The 25,957-nt window shown below is 39.3% G+C and overlaps 2 protein-coding genes and 1 long non-coding RNA gene across 3 annotated transcripts in view; 1 reads left to right on the forward strand and 2 right to left on the reverse strand.

Annotated features, from left to right (window-relative positions):
• The first annotated feature begins 169 nt into the window (after positions 1–169).
• ccr6b (chemokine (C-C motif) receptor 6b) lies at positions 170–4,598 on the forward strand. The gene is made up of 2 exons (XM_026303646.1): positions 170–291; positions 2,470–4,598. The coding sequence occupies exon 2, from the start codon at positions 2,479–2,481 to the stop codon at positions 3,559–3,561; it is 1,083 nt and encodes a 360-aa protein (XP_026159431.1). The 5' UTR covers positions 170–291; positions 2,470–2,478; the 3' UTR covers positions 3,562–4,598.
• A 3,838-nt stretch (positions 4,599–8,436) lies between these two features.
• Positions 8,437–9,678, reverse strand: LOC113131552 (uncharacterized). The gene is made up of 3 exons (XR_003295813.1): positions 9,559–9,678; positions 8,982–9,075; positions 8,437–8,887 (listed from the first exon to the last, which is right to left on the reverse strand). It is a non-coding gene; the product is annotated as an uncharacterized LOC113131552 (long non-coding RNA).
• Positions 9,679–16,408: 6,730 nt separating this feature from the next.
• Positions 16,409–25,957, reverse strand: part of pxdn (peroxidasin) — a 55,536-nt gene continuing 45,987 nt past the window's right edge. The window contains exons 17-23 of the mRNA XM_026301517.2: positions 25,362–25,858; positions 25,030–25,164; positions 24,433–24,641; positions 21,343–21,454; positions 20,246–20,378; positions 19,791–19,904; positions 16,409–19,084 (exon numbers count right to left, since the gene is read on the reverse strand). Coding sequence (XP_026157302.1) covers positions 18,941–19,084; positions 19,791–19,904; positions 20,246–20,378; positions 21,343–21,454; positions 24,433–24,641; positions 25,030–25,164; positions 25,362–25,858 — 1,344 coding nt within the window. The 3' untranslated portion in view covers positions 16,409–18,940. The remainder of the gene's footprint in view (positions 19,085–19,790; positions 19,905–20,245; positions 20,379–21,342; positions 21,455–24,432; positions 24,642–25,029; positions 25,165–25,361; positions 25,859–25,957) is intronic.

The raw sequence follows: 25,957 nt of genomic DNA on the forward strand, positions 1-25,957 counted from the left end.
AAAGTAGTGGCACACAGATTGATAGATAGTAGGAACATCAAATAACAAGATAACTGAAGGGTGAGTGTGAGCTCAAAAGCAGGAAGCTAAGTGACACCACTGGATTCACATAGCAACAGAGCCTGCCTATGTGGTTTTGGCTTTATCGTCTTCACATTACTAGTGACATAAAGCCCCGACAGTGAGCTCTTTCTTTAGCAGCAGCTGGGAGACCGGTGAAGGTGAAGGTACCTGAGAGGAGTTTCTTTTTCACTTGGCAACATCACATCCAGAGGATAAAAATTCTGCAAGGTATTTATTTTTGGAATAAAAAAAAAAAATTTGCTATAATGAGAACAGAACATTTCAAACTGTGTGCTTGAATCTGTTATTTGAGTCTGGTAACTATATAATGTATTTTGATGTGTGGAAAGTGCAGGCATTATTAATTTAATAACACTGTAGTGTGAAACAATTTCTTTGTAATGGTGTAGTAGGCTTGAACCACTTAAAAGCCTGAAATGTACTACTCATTGATGATGATTATGGATCATTGATGATTTCAACATTTAAAATGACTCAATTTTTGCAGATAAAACAAAAAGACACATAACACCTCTAGAGAACTGCAATTTTAGTAAATTGTGGGAACAGGAATTATATACTGTACAACAGTTCTCAAAATGTGTTTCTACACAAAATGCTTGTTCCTTCCCTGTCTCTCTGTGATCTTCCCCAAAAGGTATTTACTAAATTTAATACCTTCCGCAATGACAAAAGTCACCATGTCAAACTAAATATAATCTTCATATTGTGATTATGAGAAAAAAGAAACAAGAAATAGCGCCACATTATGCTATTTCCTCCTTATATTGTGTTGTTGAAAAGGGAAGTTGAATCATACATGTTGCTCAAATTTTATTTGGATATTTGCAAAAATGTGTAATCATGTTTAATACGATTTTGGTTGGTGTCAGTATATATTCATGACTTAAACAGAAGGGGTTAATGTTTTAGTGTCACTCAGAATAACACTATGATTATTTTCTTACTGATTTTTGGATTACTATCAGTTTTGGTAGTGTCTTGTTCCATGTCAGTGACCTTTTACACCTGCATTCTGATCAAAGAGCCTCACTGATTAAGATCTTATCCATTCTAAGATCAGATAAAGCACAGAGTGCAGCCTACCTTTGTGTGCATTCAGGATTTCAAATGCGGCTGAAATTGGGTCATTCATAAGCAGAAGACGAAGTGAACTAGAACACTGGCTTTTATCCAGTAAACAGACAAAAAGCTGTTAGCTCTATCCTGTCCACAGGCAAAGACGTGCATGTACTGGGTTATTGTTACATCAGAAATATATGATAAATGTACAGTATGACAGCCAAGTTAGTACCTATCACTGACCTGTTAAAAAAATTAATTCATCAATAGTTACTACTAATAAACTAGCACAATCCCTGTGCAGTGGAAGTATTCAGAACCTACAATGGAAATATCATAGTTTTAAAATGCTCATCACATTATTTAAGCACTACTGAAAGAAACTAAGTAGGCTAGTTTGACTAAGCAAATACTGTACAAAGTCTGTCCTACTGTACCATTCCACTAATTTTAATAAATCTTGACATAAAAATATACACTCACCAGCCACTTTGTTAGGTACACTTTGCTAGTACTGGGTTGGACCTCCTTTTGCCTACAGAACTGCTTTAATTCTTCATTGCATAAATTCAATAAGGTGTTGGAAACAAACTGTGAGTGTACATGAATTTACCCAGCAGTATATCAAATAGCTACAATTAACTCCAGCTTAAACAGCTAATGCTTACACAGGAATGTAGACTATTTCTATATATATATATATATATAGCATATATATATATATATATATATATGCTAATACTTGACAAAAATTCTGCATCCATAGGGTTGTATTGTTACAGATTTACAGCATTACATGACAAGGGTAATATTATCATACTGTATATGTGTAGCCTTTTATAGTTCATGGACTTCACCTCACTTCACAAAACCACATCTGGCTTTTCTCTTTTTAATTAATTTTGCTTGAACTTCCTGTCCCTTTGTCTTTCCCCTGTTACTGGCACTTTGACTGTATCATCATTCTGTTGATGTGATTCCCCTATAGCTACTCTACCCAACCACAGTGACTTTCCCCTTAGTGCTGGGTTCTTTTGTTCCTTGGGTTTAGCATGTAGCATGTACTTTAGCATGTAGTATTTTAATGTGTAAATATAGCACACTAAAGTAGTGGAATAAAATGTAAAGTGGAATGTGGCAAAATAGATGTATAAAACTGCATAAAATACTCAAGTAGTTCAAAACTGTACTTGAGTAAATACAATAACAAATGAGCTCTTTCATCACCACCACCACAGATGGCAACAATTTGGAAATGTTTTGACAATGCTATATTCCTCTAATTCTTCAAGTATTTTCCCTTTTTTGTCTTTGCTTCTCCAGCTTAAAAACATGACATCAGAGGCTCCATACTATGATTACGGTACAGAAAGCCCAGTAGAGGGACTCTGCAACCTTGACCCAAACCCACTGGAGATCATCATCCAAACTTATATCCACGCCATCATCTGTGTCTTCGGACTGATTGGCAACAGTCTTGTAATTGTCACCTACATATTCTACAAGAAAACCAAGACAATGACAGATGTTTATCTCTTCAATGTGGCCGTGGCAGACCTGATCTTTGTGGTGGCTCTACCATTTATCATATACAATGAACAGAACAGTTGGTTAATGGGTCGTGTAGCTTGCAAGATGCTGAGGTCAGCCTACAGTATCAACCTCTACAGTGGCATGCTGTTACTTGCGTGCATTGGTGGTGATCGCTACGTTGCTATAGTTCAAGCTAGAAGGTCCTTCGGGACTCGCTCACGCAGTCTAATCTACAGCCGCCTGATCTGCTCAGCTGTTTGGGTGGTTGCAGTGGCTTTAACTCTGCCCACACTCATCTACACTGAGTACTTTGAAGAGAGGACTGTGGAAACAATGACTTCCACAGTGATGTGTCAGCTGTCTTTCGACTCATATGAAACAGCAAAGCTAATGAAGGTGCTGGTTCCCAGCCTTCAAATGGCCGTTGGCTTCCTGCTGCCTCTGTTGGTGATGGTGTTCTGCTACTCCAGCATCATGGACACCTTGCTAAGTGCGCAGAGCAGCCAGAGGAACAAGGCTGTCCGTGTGGTTCTGGCAGTTGTTGTGGTTTTCATTGTGTGCCACCTTCCCTACAATGTGGCTCTGCTGGACCACACCCTGTCTCTTTTCAAGGAAAGGAGTTGTAACACAGAAAAGGTTAAACTCCAAGTTCTGGCCATTTCCAGGAGCATGGCCTACCTCCACTGCTGTCTCAATCCCATACTCTATGCCTTTGTTGGGGTGAGGTTCAGAAACCACTTCCGGCAAATAATATTGGACCTATGGTGCTTTAGCAAAAAATACATCTACTCTGCTCGCTCATCACGCACAACATCTGATATTTGCATCTCAGGCTTAAGATCTTCAGATGTTTCTAACAAAATGTCATCATTCAGTGCATGATGCTGTAGCCTTCTGCGAGGAAACCTCAAGGAGCCTCTAATCTTTTCAAGCTGTTACTTTTCTGTAAATAGAGGTGAAAACATCTGGCCAAAATAAAACTGTGACATGTAGATGAATCTGAATTTACTGTATTCTGAGGAAATGTGCAAGTTAGCTTCAATACAAAAGAATATTGTATCTTATTTTTTCTTACTATTCCAAATGGTGCAGTAAGTCACTTATCAGAAAATAATTTTTATGATGTAATCAACACAAATGATTAACTTTTTAAAATTAATTCAGTTTAATTAATTTTTTTATGTAAAGGTGTTCTACAGTGATTAAATACTGTAGTTCTATAAAACAGATCCCCAGTTTCAAATTCATAAAGTATTGGCTCCTACATTTACCATAATGCAACCAAGAGCATGTTTTTGTAAGATAAACACTGTCTGGCAAACACACGTGTCAATCTATTTGCTTCCAGTCTGCAATGCAGACATTCTGCTAAAAATCTGTCACCAAGGCCAAGCAGATTTCTATCCTCATGATATCATCAGAATAATTTTCTAACATTTTGAGTTATTCCAGATCTCATTATACTCAAATTAAACTGTCATTTATGTGAAAAATCTGTGGAATTTCTATAAAATAGTCAAAAAAAGAAATAGTTATGTGAAAAACTGCTCAGTTACTGAGAATATACAGACAGAGTAACCAGGAAAAGCTAATAACTAATAGTGCGAACACTTGCTCCATTGTATTTAAGAGTCCCAGTAAAATGTATCGGTGACCCAACATGATTCTGTGGCTGAGGCTCTGGCATTTCACTTTGGTGTGATTGTGACAAATCTGGTTTACATTCGTAACCATGTTACCTACAGCTGGCTCTTGTAATTGGTATTCCTCTGTACTTTATCCTGAGTGAGTCTACTCTGAGCTAAAACTCCCTCATATTTTCAACCTTAATTAATGGCTAAAAATGTTCAAAAACCATATTCTGTTGTGTTATATGTTCATAAAGTTTTATTCTTTTGTATTTTGTATATGTGATCATACTTTTCTGCCATATTGTCTGAATAAACCGTGTGTCTGAAAAACTGCATTTTATTTAACGCAACTAACCAAAAATTGTATTTAAAATGTAGAAATCAGATGTTTGGAATCACTGAATCACTGAAGACTTGATATTTAAAGCCTGTCCCACACATTACTCTGTAGGTGGTTTATGCTGACTCTGGGCAGTCAACAGTGCTGACAGTTGAATTCATTTTCAATCTTGATAAGAAAGAAAAGGAGAAGTGTGGCAGCTGTAGGTTAATACTTTCCCACATGTATTAGTGTAGAGAAAAAGAGCTACATCACTGATACCTTGCCCACAGACACAGTGATCTAATGTGTGGTATTTCACTGCTTTTCACTTGTGGTACATGGGATTGATGGAAGAGATGGTGTCTGTGATAAAGTCTTGATAGATGGTTTGCCAGAAATTTTGAGAATTATGATCCCTAGAGTAAGAAGTATAATAATTTTAACGGCCTTTACTTTTCCTTTAGTGCCATCATCTGGTCAAAAATTTTATTTGTCCAGTACTTTGTTTATGACTATGAAATACCTGCAAGCATTCCCAGCAGATTCAACAGTACTTTGTGTTTAGCAAATGATAGCATGGTAAACTAACATGGTAAAAACTGTAAACAATATACCTGCTAAACATAAGACATTTAAGACATTTTATGGTATGTATGTTAGGTTTGAGGCTCCAGCAGATCCCCGTGACCCTGATACAGGAAAAAGCGGGTATAGAAAATGGATGGATGGATGGATGTTAGGTTTGAAAACACAAAGCCATTTTAGTTTCAAGTGAGATGAATCAAAATATACTGTAGAGCAATTTGCAAACACCTCTTTCCTCTCTTCAAAAGAATTTTTTCTCAAAACCTGAAACTCCCATTGAGCAAGTTGAAAATTGCAAAAAACACATGCCTGATAACTACATCATCTGTCTGAATGTTTTGTAAATAAAAACAAAAAATAAGAACGAAACAAAATAGACAAACAAAAATCATCCAAAGAAATGTCAGCTGATCTTTAACAAGATAATTCAGCTTTAGATGCTAAACCTTTCTACATTGCGTGAGTGTTCTTTCTGGGGCATGAAACCAATTTTGAAAACTTCCTGCTGTTTTCGGGTCATTTCCTGTATTTGGTTTAGATTAGCTGGCAGCTCTGACAAATGCCCCCGCAATTTACCATAAACAAGGGGTAACTGCTTCAGAGTTTTGTGGGTAGAAGAGAGGATTGCCACATCTCGGGAGGCACCAACCCCACACAGAAATGTCATAATGGTCCTAAACTCCCATCAACAATGACATGAAAGTCACTGTTGATGCTTTGTCATTCCTGCACATCTACAGATTCCAAAACTGTTCACAAGTGCCCAGAGCACAGCTCAATACTAAGATATTGGCCTGTCTGGATACTCACTTTTCATCCACTGGATGTCCTCGATAAACTTTTAGTTTTTGGTGTTCACTTGATGAATGAAATCCCTCTCAATGTGTCATATGAATTAACACTAAAAAAAAAAATCATGCCAAAAACTTTAATTGAATTTTAACTAAGGGAATTTACCGTATGTTAATAATTATTATAATTATAATTGTGTAATAATTCACAATGAACTACAAAGCACAGCTCTCAAAACTTTAGTGTAGAGTCCAGCAGAAAATGAAAAACACTGACAGGAAAATAAAAACAATTTGCAAAATTGCAAAAATGTAAACAGAATTGTTTCACCTGCTTTTCAAACTATAAATGATACACTGACAATATATCCCATTGCCATGAAAGATGATTGATAGCAAGATTAAAATATTCCAAGGTTTGTACAGTGTGCAAAAAACCCAGCAGTTCTCCAGAAAATCAAAGGTCTTGTACTGTTTTTAGTATTTGTATCTTAATCTGAGAATTACATCACTGATAATGTAAAATGTAAAAATGTTAAAAATCAACACTTTAGAACTTTGAGGAACAAGAATAACATAAAACATCTATACTGTACCAAAAACATCATTAAAACATAAATGGAACGATATGCGCTGCCATTTTATTAGACATATTAATACAGTCTGCCACAATTTAATATAATATCCATAAATCTAAATCAGTCAGTCTTAAATGTTTGACTATGAGTGGCAGAAATATGTCACAGTTATTTAACTCTTTACATTAGAGATTCAAAAAAAAAAAAAAAAAAAAAAACCTGCCAAGTGAAAGGTTTTAGTTCTAAGGGTTTCACATCATTTCAAAGGTAACCTAAAAAAATTGTTTGTTTTTAAAGCACATTACAGTCATTCCTCTAGGTTGACTAGTTAGGGAGGCTTTTGAACAAGGAACCTTCTTGCTGTGAGGCAACAGTGCTAACTAATCCACCATGCTGCCACTAAAGATTATATAAATATTATTATTATTGGTGATCATATTGGTTCACATATATATTGACCTGTAATAGCACTCTCCAAATGACTGGAGAGGCTCTGAGACAAGCGCGAAGTTTTCTGATTAAGTGGCAAATCAGCAAAAGAAAAAAGAGAAGTGGTTAAAGTGTGTTGGCTTAGTCATGTATCTGTCTCTTCCCACCGTGGAGAGAGCGCTCTTATCATTCCTCATATGGTGCATGCTGCACACCTCTGCAAACACGTACAGAAAGCTACTTCCCAACCATCAACTGTCAAAAACTATGACCCCGGTTACTTGTTTCCCTCAAATCTTTGCAAATTCTCTGCTTTCCGCATGCTGCTGGAGACGTGCCTGACCCAGCGGCTTCCCTTCCATGAGGCTAGGCAGATGTGCGTAGCCCAGCTCCAGCCCCTGCTGTCAGCTCCCTGGTCTTTGTTCCTGGCTAGCATGCCAGGGCTAGCCAGAGTCCCCGGCTAGCCTGCCAATGTCCCTGGCTAGCCTGCCATTGTCCCCGGCTAGTCCGCCGACGTCACAGCACCTCCGGACCCCGAGCTTCATCCCGGTGGGTCGGCCGATCCTGCCAACGCCACTACTCCTCATGGTCCTGAGTTTTGCCCCAATGGATCGGCCGGTCCAGCTGACGCCACTGCACCTCCGGACCTCGAGCGTTGTTCCAGTGGGTTGGCTGGTCCTGCTGACACCACTGCCTTTCCAGATCCTGAGCTTCGTCTCAGTGGGTTGTTCTGTCGGGTCTTGCTGCTTTCTCGAAAAATGCTACCGCAGCGCGAATCGTTAGCGGACTCTGTCGAGTCGCGCTACCCTATCGAAAAATGCTACCCCTGTATTATTAACTAAATGGGCAGGGGTAGCATGATTTGACAGTCCATTTCCCCTAACGAATTAAGCTCCTAGTACAAATTTCACTTCGTATTTAACTAACACTCACTCCATCTGAACTGTAAGAATTTTGGGAGCATGTTTTAAATATTCACTACTTAATAAAACCTGTGTAATAGTCTTTGAAAATTATTCATAGGAAATATGTCAATCAATAGCAGAACAGCTTTGGACACAAAAGACAACAATTTTGAAGACAGTCTGAATCTGGCACAACTGTACATTTATTTTTATATATATATATATATATATTATATACACATTTATTTTTATATACATTTATTTTTTACATTTTTTACAAAGATATGGTGCACTACTGTCTTTGTGATATTGGGCAACCATTACAGGAATCACACTGCACCTGAAACAAAATCAATAAAAAGGCATGAAGTACAAAAGACTCCACAATGATCTAAATTCTATGGTAATACACACACACACATTTGTGAGTAAATTGATCATACAAAACACAAATGTTTGTTACTTTACCATTTCAATGAAGCTCTTGTCGGGACCATCTTCAAGTCAGGCGCACACCATGCAGTAATCATCTGCATTCCCTAAAACAATGGTTTCATAAGGTTTTAAACAGTAGCAACTTCACTTATTCCATATTAGTAAATAAATGTTACACCACTAATATTTAAGTTTGTAGTAATAACACAAATATGTTTCATCAAGTATTTATACACACATTTAGTATACATAGATGTGAAAATGTTTATCAAACAACTCCCCTTGTTGCCTAGGAAAATCAGAAAACTGCCTTTTTGACACCAATCCTCTCCTTTTGTGACCTGTGTGAATTCAGCAAAAAGTTTTCACACTGCTCTGTCTGTCAACGGGGAAACGCAGGAAGCAGACAAAGGGACAGGTAGTGCCATGGACTGGCTAATTTCACAGGTGTTGGAGTGGAATTCCCTGAAGAGCTTCCTTGCCTCTTCTTTGGTCTTGATGTCTCCTCTTTTTTCAAAGAAGATGTCTCCCTCTGCAGTAAACATTCATTAAAGAACGAGAATCATAAAAGAGCTATCTTGCTGAGACACTAGTTACATTTGAATGTAATGAATTTGGAGGCGTACCTCCTAAGATTTAATCTTTGGGACTTGTTATACCCAGATGGGTATGTTCCCAGAGAGATGAACTCGTACAATTCGTCCCACCTGTTCTCCATAGCTATGCAGAGAGACGGGATAACTTTATGACACAGCAGTGTTTTTCTTATTACATGATACATATCTCGTTATAACAAGAAAAGTATTTACAAGGCAAATTGCTTAAATAGCTGACATGACGATAACAAGAAAAAAAAACCTACAAAAGAAATAGCTTAAATATACTGAGGAGTTGTTAAGTTTGTTTCTCCTCATTTAATAGTAAAAAATATGATCGGCTTAATCAAGAAAACGTAAGGAACAAATAGCTGTATTGGGTAAAGAATGAAGAGCACACAATTTTTAATGATGTGTTTAACTTTTAAATTAAACATGGTCTTAAAAGGTGCAGCAACATACGCATTTATAACGAGAGACGCTTGTTTAAAGATAACACTCGCTGCACGCTAATATCAGCTAATTCCTTATTGCTGAAAATGTACATACAAATATTTACATGTTTGCAGGTCAAAATGAGGAATAAGAAAGTTTAAATAATACTTACCACCAGCCAAAATCTTTGCGAAATGAGTTTCCACAGCAAAGTAGCATGGATTTATAGGCATGGAAAAGCCGAACCAGATATCTACTCCGCGCATGCGCGCGCATGCGCAGACTCGCAAAGTAGCATGCCTCGGCAGGTAGTGTGTTTCGTCGGGACACCTGGTGCTGCTGACGCCATCGGCCGGGTTTGGATTCCTCCTGTCTTTTGTTCCTTGTTGAAGGATTAAAGTGGGTTAATCTTTGCACTGAGTGGCGAAGGATCGCCTGTGTTGCATTTTGACGCCGAGTGGCTGGAGTTTCTCGGTGTACTCAGATGTACCTGAGTCTGGTGTGTCCAGTAATAAAAGTGTGTTGTCGGCACGTGGGTCCAGCGTCGGCCCTTCCATCCGCATTTAATAACACGACACATCCAGCCTGTTATACAGCAAGACCAAAAGCCTGTAGCTCAGCAAGGTGGGTAAACCACCCACTCATTTGGGCTTCAGTGGCCGTCCCAGGGCACTGAAGCATAAATCTGCCACAGAGGAGGTAGTTGTGGAGGAGATCAGCTATTGTGTTAAAGGAGCAGAAGAATCATTGCAAAGAATCACCAAGCAACACCAGATCAGTCAACAAGCTGCAGCTTATCAATGAAAGGGTAGGTAAGATCCCTGTGGAGCGGGTCCCCCTCCCGCCCACTCTACAGGGTGGGCTAACTGGCAAAAACAAAACAAGCAAGTTAACTCTTCGTTCACCCCAACCAGTCAAGACAGATGTTCACCCAAACTGAGCCTGGTTCTGTCAGAGGTTTCTTCCTTTAAAGGGAGTTTTTCCTCCCCACTATATTGAATGGAAAACAATTTTTGTCATGCTAATAAACTTATTCTATCAAATGAATAGCAGGGGAAACACTGCACTGACTAGTGAAGGGATTTCATCAAGGTCATCAGGGCAATGTCGAAAAAACCAAAAAAGAGCCCACTTCAACTTTCTGGTGCTGTCATGCTCACTGAAGTATCTTTATTTTTAAGTGCTTGGACCTTTGGAGAGAATTTGTTGCCATCCACATTCATGATTTCAAATGTGAACTTGAGTTCTTATAGGTAGCTAAGGTTGAGTGTGTAAATCAATCCAAAAGCCTGACAACTACAAGAAATGCTTCTTATGTCTGTGCAAGTGTCTGTTCAACCTAGTCATTTTTGCATTCAGTCTGTTTTCAATACTGAGGTCAACAATGTCACCTCACAGCAAGAAGATTCCAGGTTTGAATCTGGGATCATTCTGCGTGGAGTTTGCAAATTGTCCTTATGTGTGTGGGTATTCTTCATGTACTCGGGTTTCCTCCCACAGTCCAAAGGTTTGGGGTTAGGTTCATTGGTGTCCTAAATTGCCTGTGGGTGTGAATGTGAGTGTTTGTCAGTCTCTGTGTGTCAGCGCAGACTGGTGATCTGTCCAGGATGTAACTTGCCACTCCCCCAAGGTCAGCTGGGATTGGCTCCAGTCACACAATACACATCACAATTAGAAATTGAGGCCCTGAGCAGACCTGGCATTAGAGCAGCTTGTTTTCAAGGACAAGTGGCAAAGATATTTTACCGGCTGAGAGCTAAACTCTGTTGTCCAAAATGGAAAATGTTTCCCCTTCAATTTTATGTTTAAAACTTAAACACACACAAAACACAGACTCAGACAAAAACACATAAGCAAAACCAAAGAACTCAGACAAAGGCATCAGCCCAATGACATAACAACCACTTACATTTATGACATTATGTTTGATCATCCACTAAACACTAGTATTAGGCAGTATTAGGCTTTAACTCATTGAGTGAAGGACCAGACCATGAAAAAATTATATATATAATATATAATAAAATTATTGTTTAATAATTATTAGGGCCAATAATATGGAGTCAATTCGATGTCTTTAAATTTTGGCATTGTAAATAAAGTTTGGCATTGAAAAAAAGAAGTATTGATATTGAAACACCTTTTTTGCAAATGGGCAATAAAAATATGTTATTTTATTTTTGTATCTTTTTGCATTATGGTGTGTTTTTCAGTGTTAGTCTTTTGATACGTCCTGTTTTTTTCAATGACAATTCGATGACATTCTTTCTTGTAAGATGCCGATCCTTTTTTTTTTTTTTTTTTACAAGGCCAATGACCTTGGCCTTGTAAAAAAAAAAAAGGAGAAAGAAACAAGCAAGAACGTCATCAAAAAAAAATTGTCATTGAAAAACGTATCAAAAGATTATCACTGGCAGATACAAAAATAAAATAATAGATTTTTAATGCCCATTTGCAAAAATGTGTTTCAATGCTAATGCTTCTTTTCTCAATGTCAAACTTTATTTACAATGCCAAAACTTAAAGACATCGAATTGGCTCCATACAATAATAATTTTGTGTGAATGTGCAATGTGAAAAATGCCTGGGCTGGTTGTGCTAATTGTAGCTGTTTAGTGTTTTACTGTCACAATTAGGAACAACCAATATCAAAAAAACTATACAAACACCTACATCACCTTTTCTCATCTCTCTTAACTTTCTCTGTCATGTTGGTCTAAATATCTGTTCTTACAACACCTATCCCCTAGATGTCCTCAAAGAGTTTTCTTCATTGAGACTTAATCTGACCTCTCTCATGAGCCATAACCTGACTTTAAAGTTATTGCTTTTCTTGCTTACTGGTGGCAATGAAAAATATAGAGAAATATGAAAAAATTAAAAATGAATGATCTCTCATTATTTCTGCAGTTTGGGGTGTAGTAAATTATATCAGTGATGGGCTCTGTTCCAGTCAGGTGTCCCAGCAAAGCATGCTAGTATTAAGCCAGAACACGTCTTTTGAGCTCAGTTTTTGGGCTCCACTATCTGTCTATTTATCTGCTAAATGCACCACTACCCTAACAGCACCAGACAGTCACTAACTTTAATCTCTCTCCCTGACTCTGATGCCCAAGGCTGAAAAACCATTAATGAGAACAGTGAGACTGCACTATCAAAGCACTACAAGCACAAAACAAGCTGTGAAACCAAAACAATGAGCTGAACAACAGTAAAAATCCCAGTGAGGAATTATGACATCAGATGAAACTTTACCTACTGTTTATCTTAAGAGTAAGAACAACTTGTCAAAGACCATTTTCCTGTGATAGTTAAACACTCCTCTTGCCCCAGGCTCATTCCAAATAACCCTTAAACCACTGGGTGCCATCTTAGCCATTGCAGATGGGGTCCTCCTTTGAGGATAAATTTACTCAAAGCAGATCTTTGGTGCCTATTATGGAAGATTTTTTTCTAACTACGCTTAGGTATGCTCATCTCAACATATGGTGTTTGATAATGAAGTCATCCTTTGACTCTTACAGTATAATTAACTTATGATTCATTCTTCTTGAAAGGTTTTATTGTAACAGCATGAACATGCTTGCATGTAGACACACATGCATGGCAGTTCAGCCTAGCCACAGGTCACTGTGCTAAATGTGTGTGCGGTCATTTCTGTGTTTTCATAGTGACTACCTTTGTTTGTACATAAGGCTTCTACCAGATGTTGCCGAACAATGGCATGGAAATTCGGTAACATCAGAAAGGAATGCTTTTCATGCTCATTTTCTGCTTGGCCAGCAGATACATGCTTTGGAAATGCTACTTAGGTATATGCTTGACACATTCTCAGATGATCAACGATCAGTACATTTGGGGATTAAGCACATTTTTACACAATGATAAAGAGTGACTATCTAAGGTTGTCTTTCCATATGAACTGTTAATGAGTACGTCATTGTGATGCAAACTACATTACTATTGTAGTCTGTAGGACACTTAAAATCACTGAGCAGTTTAACTGGAAATGAAGTTAAAAGAGCAATCGCACAACAACACATTCACCACGGGAGACAATATCATGTTTCTACTTAGGAGAAAGGCTAAACTGCATGAACTGTTATTTAATGTGGGCAGCATGGTAATATTACACACAGACACACAACAGAAGCAAACAGCTATCCTGGAAGATTTGAGTTTGTATCTGAAAAGTCATAACAGACAGGAGTTCCCCCTCCTGTAGTGCCTGACATCAGTCTTATAGTGCCGACAGTGTTTGTCTGGCACCTGGAGTTTTGGCCCATCCTTCTTCAGAGGTATGTCATAGTCAGGGAATTCCCCTGATAAAAATGTTTGTGTATATGTTTTGATTTATCTGTGTGCCAACGCATCCAAGTTTCTCTCAGTGGTTGTGATGATTTCTCACACCTCAAATTTTCCCAGGCCTGCCAAGTTCACTTATCCTTTCCAGAATGCTTGTCATTTCAGAGAATATACAGAAGTTCTGTGCACAGACAGTTCTTATTAGCATTGCAGTCAGTGTGTACATGCTTCTGTGAATGTGAACATACAGTTCTCTAACATGTCTTCCACCATTAACTAGCCCATTTCAGGTCTAGGGGAGAACTGATTAGGCAGGGAGGGGATTATCACGCTGGGTCAGACTGTACGCTGCTGGAGTCCACTCAGGAATGCAGGCAAATGAAGCAGCGGGTTTGTCAGGCAGCCAGTCAGTTGGTCACGCACTGAGTCACCCTGTCTGCCAGTGAACCGATCAGCCGATCCTCACATGAGAGTTTGGTGTTAGTTTGATGTTCTATCAACAATTACATTGTAGGATCTGCTTGTTCTTCTCAAGCAATTGTTCCCACACATAGACACACTCACATATATTAATCATGATCACATTTATGCCAGATGTATCTGGAGATCTTAGCTCCACCCGTCTGTTAACCTGCTACATTTGGTTTTGGCAATTACAGTTAACGGACCTGAGGAAGGAGTTTGGTTTTATAATATGGGGGAAATAGTCTCCATTTATGGGAGAGAGGTTAAATGTAGCACTCTGTTCGACACTGAGGGAGGCAACAGCTGAAAATCCAATCAGTGCAACTTAATCGTTCAGGCTTGGGAACAACAAAATCTGAGAATGACATCAAAGAGTCAGGAGGACAAAGGAAAGCAATTCTGGATGTCTGGCCAAAGCTGAAGTACAAGAGCAGCAACATTGTGCCTATACACACACACACACACAATAACACACTTACTGTCAAATGATATCAGTGATTAAACCATAAATACAGATAGTTGCATGTTCACATAAAATCAAAAACGACTAAAACTTCAAAACAGCTTTGTTTTTACATTGTTCAGAAGTAGTACTACATACCTAGTGTCACTAGTATGCCTAGTAATACAACATTTACTACACTTATATTGGAATTATAAACATCAGCTCAATTCCAGTGCCTTTTACTGATATGAGCTAAATGGATGCATGTAATGGCTCTTAAATGAATGAAGGGTCATTGGACTTTAGAACATACAATATTTAAACGCAAATTTTGCAGATGGATTGGGGACTAACCAAAACCTCTTTAAACCCAGTATTAACTGTTTCTTGGCAATGCGATTGCAGCACAAAAGGTGTAAACAGGACACTGACATATAATCACATTTTAAATGTACCCCCCACAGGGACAAACTGTACATTTAAGTTTTATTGCAGCTGCAAGGACTCCATCAAATAATTCACACAAAGTGTAATTCAAAATAACTTTAGAATGGCAGCTGCAGAATTATAAGCCAATGGATGATACCCTGTGTGATTCTAAGCATGTCACCTTTCCAAGTAGTTTTACACATACTGTAAGAGCTTGTGCAAACACCTCCATTGTAAACTCAGTGGGCTTGTGTGTCAGAGCCAAAACACTAGCAGGAAGCAATCTCATGACATTTCCCACCCACTGGGGGTGACAAGCCATTACTGTAGTCCTTTGAGTCCTGGGATGTAAAACCTATTTTCTCTCAGCAGGTCAGCACTTCTCTCTCTTTCATCCACCTCACTCTGGAAATGAGACTGACGTTCCATTAGTGAAGGGAAAGAATTCCCCATCTTGGCGAGTGAGATGTGCAACACAGAGAGCCAATTGCCTAAATGAAATTCCAGTATGTGATGAGTGGGAAGTGAGAGGCTTGATGGGTAGCCAGGCTTTTGCAGCTGCAGGCTTGTGTCCTCTCCAGACCCAAACTACCTCCCCCTGCCTCTTTCCTGTAGACCTGATTTGAATGCTACTCAAGGGAAATTCAGATCTCTAAGGACAGATGCGTAAGTCTCAGCTGAACAGCTGATTTTGTGGGCTAATAGGTGGATTGTTGACAAGCATTTGTGTAAACCCTACTGACTGCACAGCTCCAGACACCTGCAGCACTTTTTTACTTACATTACCAAAATGTCCACCTCTCCTTAAAGTAAACAGAAGCGGTTTTATTTAAACAACATCTGGACCTTTGGCTACTTCCTGTAAGAGGAAACTGTGTGGCAGATATGGGAACAACTCAGAGGAAGTGAATGTGTGTCTTCATGTTTGGATCTCATAGGAGTTGACCTACTACTCTGAATAAGGTACGTCTCTTGTTGTCAGGGTGATAATGTTTTTTCCTGCATGGCTCAACGATGAAGGCCTTTTATCTATGCAGACACTGGAAACCTCATTTCCTGGTCCAGTCTTCTTTCCAGAGCTTCAGTTCCAGCTGCCAGTACTGACTCTAGAGGGAGAAGTACAGTAGAGGACCATATAGGAATGTGGATGGAGGAAAGAAAAAAGCAGATAAAGACATAAATGCAAATAGGTAGATGGGTTTGACGTTCCATGCAAAAAGGTGCTTTGTGATAAGCAAAACCAAAATCCCCAAATGTCTAAGCACATAACAGAGCATTAATGAGCTGACGACAGGTCACATCATTAAGACTGATCTCATCTGTTTTCAGTACTGAGCATCTGCCAAGCACAGGACCTGAAAAAGAACAGGCACCAACATTTATGACTGTAATTCAAATGTGGCTTGTTTATTATTACTATGGAGAGGGGCATACATTACAGTGCAAACCATTCTTTGGCAAACGTACAATACAAAGGTCTTGATAGGTACTACTATATCCACACTGACCACTGTTGAAAGGGCAGTGTAGGTAAAGCTTTCAGTCTTGCAGAGCAGTGCATTCCATTGAAACTTGGAGAAATGAAAAGACAGGTAACCTCAATGAAAATAAAAATGAAATAAAACAACATACTTATGAATATCAAGACTGGTAACAAAGAGAGCTCACAGTGCATTGGCATTCAAACTTCATGCCAAAATGCATTTAGTCTGTTACTGAGACATAAAGAGACTCACAATCATTCATACAGTTTATGAAATATATCAAAATACTAAATTTAGGAAAAACATACACACACTGGAAGAATGATGTTCTTGTATTATTGGAGAAGCCACAGTCAGAATGCAGTAAACACACAGTTTGGTGTACAAACCTGTCCAGTATATTTAAACGTGATAAGAATTTACCAGTGTGACTGCCATCCCCACAATCCATCTGGAATCCTGAACAGAATATTCTGGTGAGTATTATTTTTGTTTAGTGACAGATGTTGCTCAGGACATTTCCACATAAAGAAAACAATGGAAAGGAACACTGCAGCTGCAGCTGCTTCAACACAATTAGCAGCAAGGCAAAACAGGAATACAAAAACGTGACTTATGTTAGACTAAGTTATCCAGTGCCAGTGAGTGGCAATTGTCTACGTACAGTGCATGTTGAAGCTCAGCTGTCAGGAGTTAGTAAAATAATTCTGTCTCACAACATGGTGAAGACACAATGATTGACACAGTGTCCCAATCATCAGCACCCCTCCCCCATTTACCCTTGCTTCCCCTGTCATATGGCTTCTATTAAAGGGGAATGGAGGTCAGAGAGCTAAAGACGCCTGAACACTGCACATTCTGCTGAAAGATGTCTCCTCTGTCTCAAAATCTTCAACTTGGAAAAGAAACGTGAACAGTGCCAAGCATTACTAAACTACATTAACACCAACAGTCCTCAAAGGCAGAAACATCCATAAATACAAGTAAAACTAAAAAGAGGGAAACAGTGGAGACAAAGCAGATGCTTGAAAAAGAAATGTGTGCAAGTGTGTCCTTGTGTAAACTGGATTAAGAGAGCTGCAGGTGCACAATGGTGGAGAAGACCAGTCTATATGGTAAATCCTTCAACTGTACGTAGTCTGTGGACTAATGGCTATACATAGATTATAACAACTGTGAGCAGGTTAAAAAGGAGAATACTGCTGTGGTAGAGTAAGCAGTACCAACAGCTAAATCCTGACCTCATTACAACATTCATATATAGTTTCATAGATAGATATGTGCTATTTATGTAGTTTAACATGATATTAAATCATACACTTGGCTTTAGAAGACAACAAAATACTGGGACAAAGTTCATAATATTACAGTGGTAAAAAAGGATATTTTTTCACTGCTTTCTGAAAGCAAAATGAAACTGGGAAAGGAGCACAACAGTGCAAGTGCTGGATTGAGTGTCCTGCAGTGGGAAGTGCCACACAGCTCTACCTCACTCAAGTTCAGGACAGGCCAGCTGATATGAGACGTAAGTTAACTACCAAGTTATCCATGGATAGTAGAGCAGTAATCAGTAGACATTTTTTTGCATTACTAACATTTTTCTAGGGCTTCACATTATCTTCATAGGTAAGCATTTTATAGAAAAAGGGAAGAAGAAATACATATTCATACATTATATAAAGCACCATGAATTAAAAGATGAAATGACTATCCATATAAAGTCTTTTAGTTTGAATTAAACAATCCTCTCAATTTTGATTTATCATTAAAAGGCATATACTGAGTGTATATAGGTTGCTTCGCATACTAACAAAAATACTTTGAAGGTTTGCATTAGTGAGTAAATCATTAATAAAATGGGGGGAATAGCACCAGTTTTTGGCATCCCTAACCTGAGAAAATTCTGAGACAAGAAAATGGCTGCCACGTTTCAGTCTACTTCTTTCCTGCTTGCTGATGGCAATTGACCCTGTGTTTTGTCACCAAGTGTTATTTGCAGGAGAGCAAATGCAGTGGCTGTTATACTTCAGAAGCTTCAGCAGCCTCCCTGCCAGGAGGAGCGGTTTGTTTGTCTTGTTTACAATCCACCCATTCATCCATCCACCCATCGGTTAAGAAATTAATCCATCTAAAGATTGCTGGCTTGTTGCCAGAGCATTTCGAACCAAGCCTCAGGCTGCTGGCCCTGGAGGGGGCAGGAAGCCAAAGAGGGGAAAAAAAAAAAAAAAAAAAAAAAAAAAAAAAATCACCCCCACCCCTAAAAGAAAAAGAATACAAAGTGAAACAAAACAAAAAACTGAGGCTGCTGGGTTCATCAACACTACTGGTGGCTGCAGATTAGCACACTTTAAAGTGTCATCTTCTCCCTGGATGTCTGAGTGTGACTTCCAGACACTAGAGTGCGTTTGTTGGAGGAGTCCTGAGGGTTAGTTGTAGCGAGTGTCTGCTTTTTGCCCCTTATCAACATCTGCCTGTTCCAGGCACACTGGGCAGCAGGCACCTTTTAGCTTGACGGGCTGTTTGCACTCAACTGCTGGACAAGACTCCACGAAGCAGGTCACCTGGGCATTCTGGGGGAGTTCAAAAGGGGCAACAGGTTACTTAACTTATTATATTAGCATGGAAATATTCACAATCACTGTAAGAAACTGGCCATAAGCAACAAAAAAAGATACAGCAAATAAAAAAAGACACACAACAGGAAAAGAGGAAGGAAAGCCATGATGTTTCAAACAACAGTTCTTTTTCAGATAACCCCTCTGATTGTACTGAACTGAATTCTAACTAAAATATAACCTAACCCTTAGCCAAGAGTAAGAGAAAAAGACAGAAGAGACAGGTATGTTATCAGTGGCGAACAAAATAAACTGAGTAGAAAAATGGCACCAATGTGGGAGGGAAAGAGATGACTGAAGATGATGCGAGGCTGCCAGGTTTAACATGGAGCCGCCATCTACTCTGCCAGCAGTGTGCATTGAAAAAGTGTAAGAGATAAAGAATGAAAGACAGATTGGGAGATGGTTGGGAAACACTGGTGCCAGGACAAAGGGTTCTGCCAAGAGCTGCTGGATGAAGAGAAACCCTTGCAAGAGTGCCAGACAGAGAGAAAGTGGGGCATTTCTGGGAAGACTGCTCACACAGAAATTGTTCTGATGGACAGTACATAAACATGATCAGCTTCTCAGAGTGTGAAAAATGAGAGGATTAAAATACTGTGTGCATGTGCTTGTGTGCTGTGCAAACCATTTGTACTGCACATTTACATTCTGAACGTACTTGGCATTCACATATGGTGCAGGAATCTTTTTTCCACCCTTCTCCATCTGTGCGATCATATCCCTCACTATCAGTGCAGTCCGTCTTGGTCAGATGGGCTTCAAGTCTTTTAATCTATAAAGTCAAGTGCACAAACTTACTTAGAGAAGCAGATGTTTCTAGTTATATCAGAACTTCCATAAGTCTCTAATGCTTGCATCAAGTATTTTAAAAAATGAGCCACATACACTACAGAGTATGTACAACATGAACAATCATCTGAGAAACATTGTAATATTAAATCCATGATTTTTAAAGCAGTCAAATATCCAACCCAAGATACACTCCCAATATAGCAACCTCTAAAAACAGTGGAGAGGAGCTTTAACTGTGTCACTGTGTTAGCCAATGAGTTGTGATGGGATTACCCGGGAGGTAAACCCTTTCTATGTGTGGGTGTATATAGAGTCACACACCTTTTTCCGTAAACTTGTAATTGTCTTCTGCATGTCGGAGACAAAATCCTGGAAGTTGTTGGTTGAGGGTTCAGTGCTTTTTTTGGAGGACAGAGTAATATTTACAAGATGTTGCATGACTTTGTCTTCAAGGCTGCATGGACAAATGTACAGACATAACATTAGATTTCTGAGTCTTTTCATAGTCATTGTAAGACTATAAAGACTTTATACAACACAGAAGTCCTACATTCCCGTATGAAATAACAACATTGGGTAAATTAAAGCTTCAGTTATTAAACTGTACAGAGTAGGCATTTCAGAAAATACAACCTATCACATTTTGACACCATGAACCAGCAAGCAGGAAATATACAATATATACTATGCTCTCTCATAGCAATTCACAACATCCATCCATCTTCTTCCACTTATCCGGGGCTGGGTCATGGGGGCAGCAGCCTAAGCAGGGATGCCCAGACTTCCCTCTCCCTGGACACTTCCTCCAGCTCATCTGGCCTCACACCGAGGCTTTCACAGGCCAACCGAATGACATAGTCCATATTGCGAGTCTTCCCCGGGACCTCCTCCTGGTGGGACATGCCTGGAACACCTCCCCAGGGAGGCTCCCAGGAGTCATCCGGTACAGATCCCTGAGCCACCTCAGCTGGCTCCTCTCGATGTGGAGGAGCAGCAGCTCTACTCCGAGCTCCTCCCAGGTGACCGAGCTCCTCACCCTATCTCTAAGGGAGCGCCCAGCCACCCTGCGAAGGAAGCTCGTTTCAGCCGCTTGTATCCGAGATCTTGTCCTTTCGGTCATGACCCAAAGCTCATGACCATAGGTGAGAGTTGGAACATAGATTGACTGGTACATAGAGAGCTTCACCTTTCGGCTCAGCTCCTTCTTCACCACAACTGACCGATACATCAACTGCATTGCTGCTGCCGATGCACCGATCCATATGTCAATCTCCCACTCCGTCCTTCCCTCACTCGTGAACAAGATCCCAAGATACTTAAACTCCTCCACCTTCATCACAACAATGCAGTTATAAGATTCACAAGCTTCTGATGGACTTTTCCTCATTCATTCCTGATGTCTTGTCTTTCTGTGGTACCTGTTCTCCTGGATGTTGTTTGCAGGTATATCTTCTCTGTAACTGTGCTCTGCTGATCTGCGTCCCCTGAAGTGGTATGACAGTGCATTGAACTGACCCTTGGTTCTGCAGTCTGGTGAGTCAAACACAACAAAACTGCAGATTAATAACAGAGTGGAAAAAAAAAAAAAAATCACAGTAGTTTACATCATACAGATGTCCATTTATATATTTTTCTTCAGATATGAAAAACAGCAACACAGGAGAGCATAACGAGTAAGGAGAACTTCCTATGTGAAAATGAGTTTAAACCTATGTTTGTATGCACAAATTTAAATTTAGCCACTCACCAATGCACACTATACACAAACAGTAAACCATGACTTCTATTGCCACCTTTCTTTCTGCTTCAAAATGCTGACCCAAGATTAGGCATATTGTATTTCTAAAGTATTGTGCAAAAGTTTTAGGCACTAAAAACACACAGTAATGCATAAATAGTTTTTCATTTATCAGTTAACTTTGTACAAAGTACTGTGAAGGAAACAAATCCTAAATCTAATTAGTATTTGCAGAACTCTCCTTTATCCTTAAACCAGCAGCAGTTCTCTTTGGTTTGACCTGCACACAGTTTCTCCTGGTACTTTGCAGCACCTTGGAGAAGCTGCTGCAGTTCTTCTCTAGATTCAGACAGTGTTTCTGTCTCCTCATGTGATCCCAGACTGACTCCACACTGCCCAGATCAGGGCTCTGTGGGGTCAGACCATCTGCTGTACGACTCCTGGTTCTTCTTGCGCCTGAAAATAGTTCTTTATGAACTGTAATGGGTATCTTATGGGCTTGTTGTTGCATGCTGAGCACCAGCAAAGAGCATGAGGAGACAGTTCATAATAATGCTTGGGAAGGACAGATGACTGGATCAGGCCCTGCGAAGGGCTGCATCTTTAACTCTAAATATTTAAAGCCAGGTGTCCAGCGTCAATGTCTTTATCAGACACCTGCCTGTGGAAGACAAAGACTATCCAAAAAAGGCTTCCCAGCTCATGCTGACAGATATACACAACAGATGGTACCCACACAGTTCCGTCTTTCTACACTGACATTATGCATTTACTTTAGCCTTAACTAAACAACTAATCCCCTAACCTAAACCAGATTCTAACCTTAAACCTAAAACGAAGTCTTAACCCTCAAATAGTTCTTCATGAGGTCTGGCCACTTGTCTTCACAATGATGCTATCAAACTGAACACTCAACATAGTGACATAAAGACAAACACACATATAGGTCCTCAGCAGAGTTTTGTTAGTTGTAGCCAATGTATGTGATGACATACGCTGGTAAAATAAATAAAATGAACAAAATCAAACTTATTTGACAACATGCACTATTAAAACTGCTCAGTCTTCTTTTAAAACAATAATTGCATGGCACACAGTCCCAAAATTGTACCTAATAAAAAGTATTTCTTTGAATCAATAACACTTGAAAATTTCTCCAAAAAAAAAAAAATACAAATTCTGTAACAAGGCAAACAATGAATGCCTCTTGATTCATCTGCTTTTTACTTGGTCTGCAGGACTGTTTAACTTGACTTAACTCCAAATAGTACTGCACATTTTACAACTGCAATTAGTGGGAACAGTCTGTAAAGAGAATAACACTGGTTATGTCATGAGTGTTCAGGAAGACTAGGCCGGTGTTTCACTGATCCAGCGCTGGCATAACATTTCATAGCATTTGACTTCAAACTTTACTTTAGGCACAATTCGCCACTAGACAAAACTAACATCTGACAGATTTTAGTTTTGTCCTGTAACCTCAGAGAAATGTCTCTAGACATTATTTCTTCACAGTCAAACCGCATTTTCATTACAGAGTACTCAGGCGGGATTAAAAGTTTATTCTTCTGTTAATAAGTCATCAAGTTTTACACATAGCCAGCAACATTTACTGAGTGACATCCTTTTGACATAAAATGTACAGACAGAGATGCTGTCAAGTAAATTGCAGTCAATAATAAAAATCTTACTTTTAAAAAGAGGGTGTTGTAAATTGAAGCATAAAACCAGTAATTATTGTAGGACCAGCTTTTGTAGAAACTTTGTCAAGTATGAAGGAAATGACCAATTTTGGTTATGATCAGGGGTTCGACTGGCATTTGGAAAGCACTATAGAAGGCAGTTTGTAATAAATAATGTGAATCTCCATAAGGAAAATATTACTTGGACTTGCTGAAAATAAAAATGTGCCAACAGATTTAATGGTGCTGGACTCAACTGAGAAGAATCAGTCAGTAAGGATACGGAGAGAGCATTTGTTTGTGGCCACCACATGCAAAACCATTCCCTTTTTGTGGTTTGTCTTGCTTTCGCCTCTCTATTGCACCTCCTTACACTTTCATTTGCACCAAAGCAGGTGGAACTGATTTACAATCACTTGGTGTTATACTGTGAAGATTAACACTTGTGCATTGTTCGAAAACACTACGTTTTCGTTATGTTCGCGCACACACACACGCACGTACGCACACACACTACAATATGCTGATATAATCCATATGTGTGTGTATATGTATGTGTATATATATATATATATATGTCTGTTTTGGTCTTTGCTTTGGTGTACGGCGCTTTGTGTCAGCTCTTGCTGTTCCTAAGGCGCCTTATAAATAAAGTTATTATTATTATTATTATTATTTAAAATTCCATATAAAAGCCAGAAACTAAGCTTTATATGCACAGACCGGTGTAAAGCGTTAATGGGGCCACTTGGTTGTCAACAGTAAAAATAAGTGGACGTTTTCGTCCCGAACATAACGAAAGGGCTGTGAATTTGCCCACAGTGTATTATTGACAGATAGAAAATTTCTAAATCATATTTCCAAAATTTATGTCAAATTAAGGTTTGTCACCAAAAATCATTCCATTTGGTGAAATACAGTGAAAGTTACGGCCAAATTAAGAGTCAAAAATGACCCTTGGTGGACAAAAACAGTACATGAGGGTTAAAGGTTTTTTTGAGCAGTTTATTTATGTAGTTCCTGGAAAAAGGCCCTTTATATGACATTTACTTGCAAACTACAACTAACTCCTGAACTCCTTACTGTACCTTCACAGCAGTCCTGCCACAAGCGCAAGTCAATATGAGGGATGTCGTCACAGCTGCCGTAGCCATGAGGCAGCTCGGTCACGCTGAATACATCTTGCTGAATGCGTGTTATGTTGTCCCCGTTGTCACACAGCACGCGTGCCAGAGATGCCTGCTTCAACTGGGTCAACTGGGCAGCAGTGAACACACCTGGGTTTTCATACCAGAATCTAAACAAGACATGGAGAGAAAATCTCTAACATGGTGAAAAACAGAAGGTAAAGTAGGCTTAATTTCACATTATTCCTGAAGTCACAAGTTTTAATACCATCGGGATACTAAATTATTGGACATTAGCAACTGAATGTACACTAAGACATACAGTATATTAATTAATATATTTGAATGACCCTGTCCAAAAAATATTGCAAAATAGTCATTATAATGTCTTGGCTTCAGTTTTTATTCACAGGCAAAATGCTTGAGCTCAGTACACAGAATTCTAGAGAAAGAGGAACATAACCATGAGAATAAAAACTGGACGAACTGGAGGCTTTTCTGTCATCGGTCAATGTGTCTGTGAATTGTGAGGTGAGATATTTTATGATAATACCGTACCTGTCACCATCCCGCAGACGTCTGAACTGAGTGGCCAGCAGACACATGAGAGTGGGCCCCAATCTACTGCCAGGGACCAGGTCTTCAGCCATTAGAGCAGGGAACAGGTCAATGTTGAGAGGAGTGCCATATAGTCTGCCATACAAAAAATGGTCAGGATATTTAACTGTGTAATTATGTTACAATCTACAATTGACTGAAGTGTGTCAAACCATGACTGACTGTCTTATGAAAAATTACTTTATTTAAGCTGTAAGCTCAACAGACATATTTACAGCACACATTAACCTGGCAATTCAAAAAATATAAATAATCATCTTCAGTGTGATTACCTCTGTAATTTCTCTAGGACACTGGGATTCTTAATCTCATTCTTCAGTTCATCAAACGTCTGAGCTGATGTCAGGTTGCAAAAAGTCCTATAATCATTGTAAGATGGTATGCCATGGTCTCTTCCTCGCTGTATATTCATAGCAGCCAGGTCCAAAGCCACAGCATGGGCCATTGAGAACAACCTCTCTGTCAGCTCCGTATTTAACAGCTGTGTGGAAACACGCATTTTACCAGCAACACCAAAGAGCCCACGGAGGAGTGGGTCTATGCCACCCTCATTTACAATGCGGAAGGGGGAGAAAAAAGCCCGGTGCAGAGAGATGTGTCCCTGGGGAATAGGTTGGAAGTCCTCATCTAACCTGTAGAGTATTGGGTTGATGAGAGTGTGCCCAAACCGGAAAGCAGCAGTGGCGAAAGCATTGAAGATACCAGCATTAACATTAGGGTTGTAACCTACATACGGCCCCATCACCTTCATGCCTGCCTCACCCAGTATCTAGGAGACAGAAAAGGGAATTTAAAAGCCTTTCTTCTTGTTATCATTTTGAGAAACAATCACAGAAACTGAAAAAGCAGCATAACAAAGAAACATTAG

The sequence above is a fragment of the Mastacembelus armatus genome, chromosome 22, assembly GCF_900324485.2.
Source record: "Mastacembelus armatus chromosome 22, fMasArm1.2, whole genome shotgun sequence".
In the NCBI taxonomy this organism is placed as follows: Eukaryota; Metazoa; Chordata; class Actinopteri; order Synbranchiformes; family Mastacembelidae; genus Mastacembelus; species Mastacembelus armatus.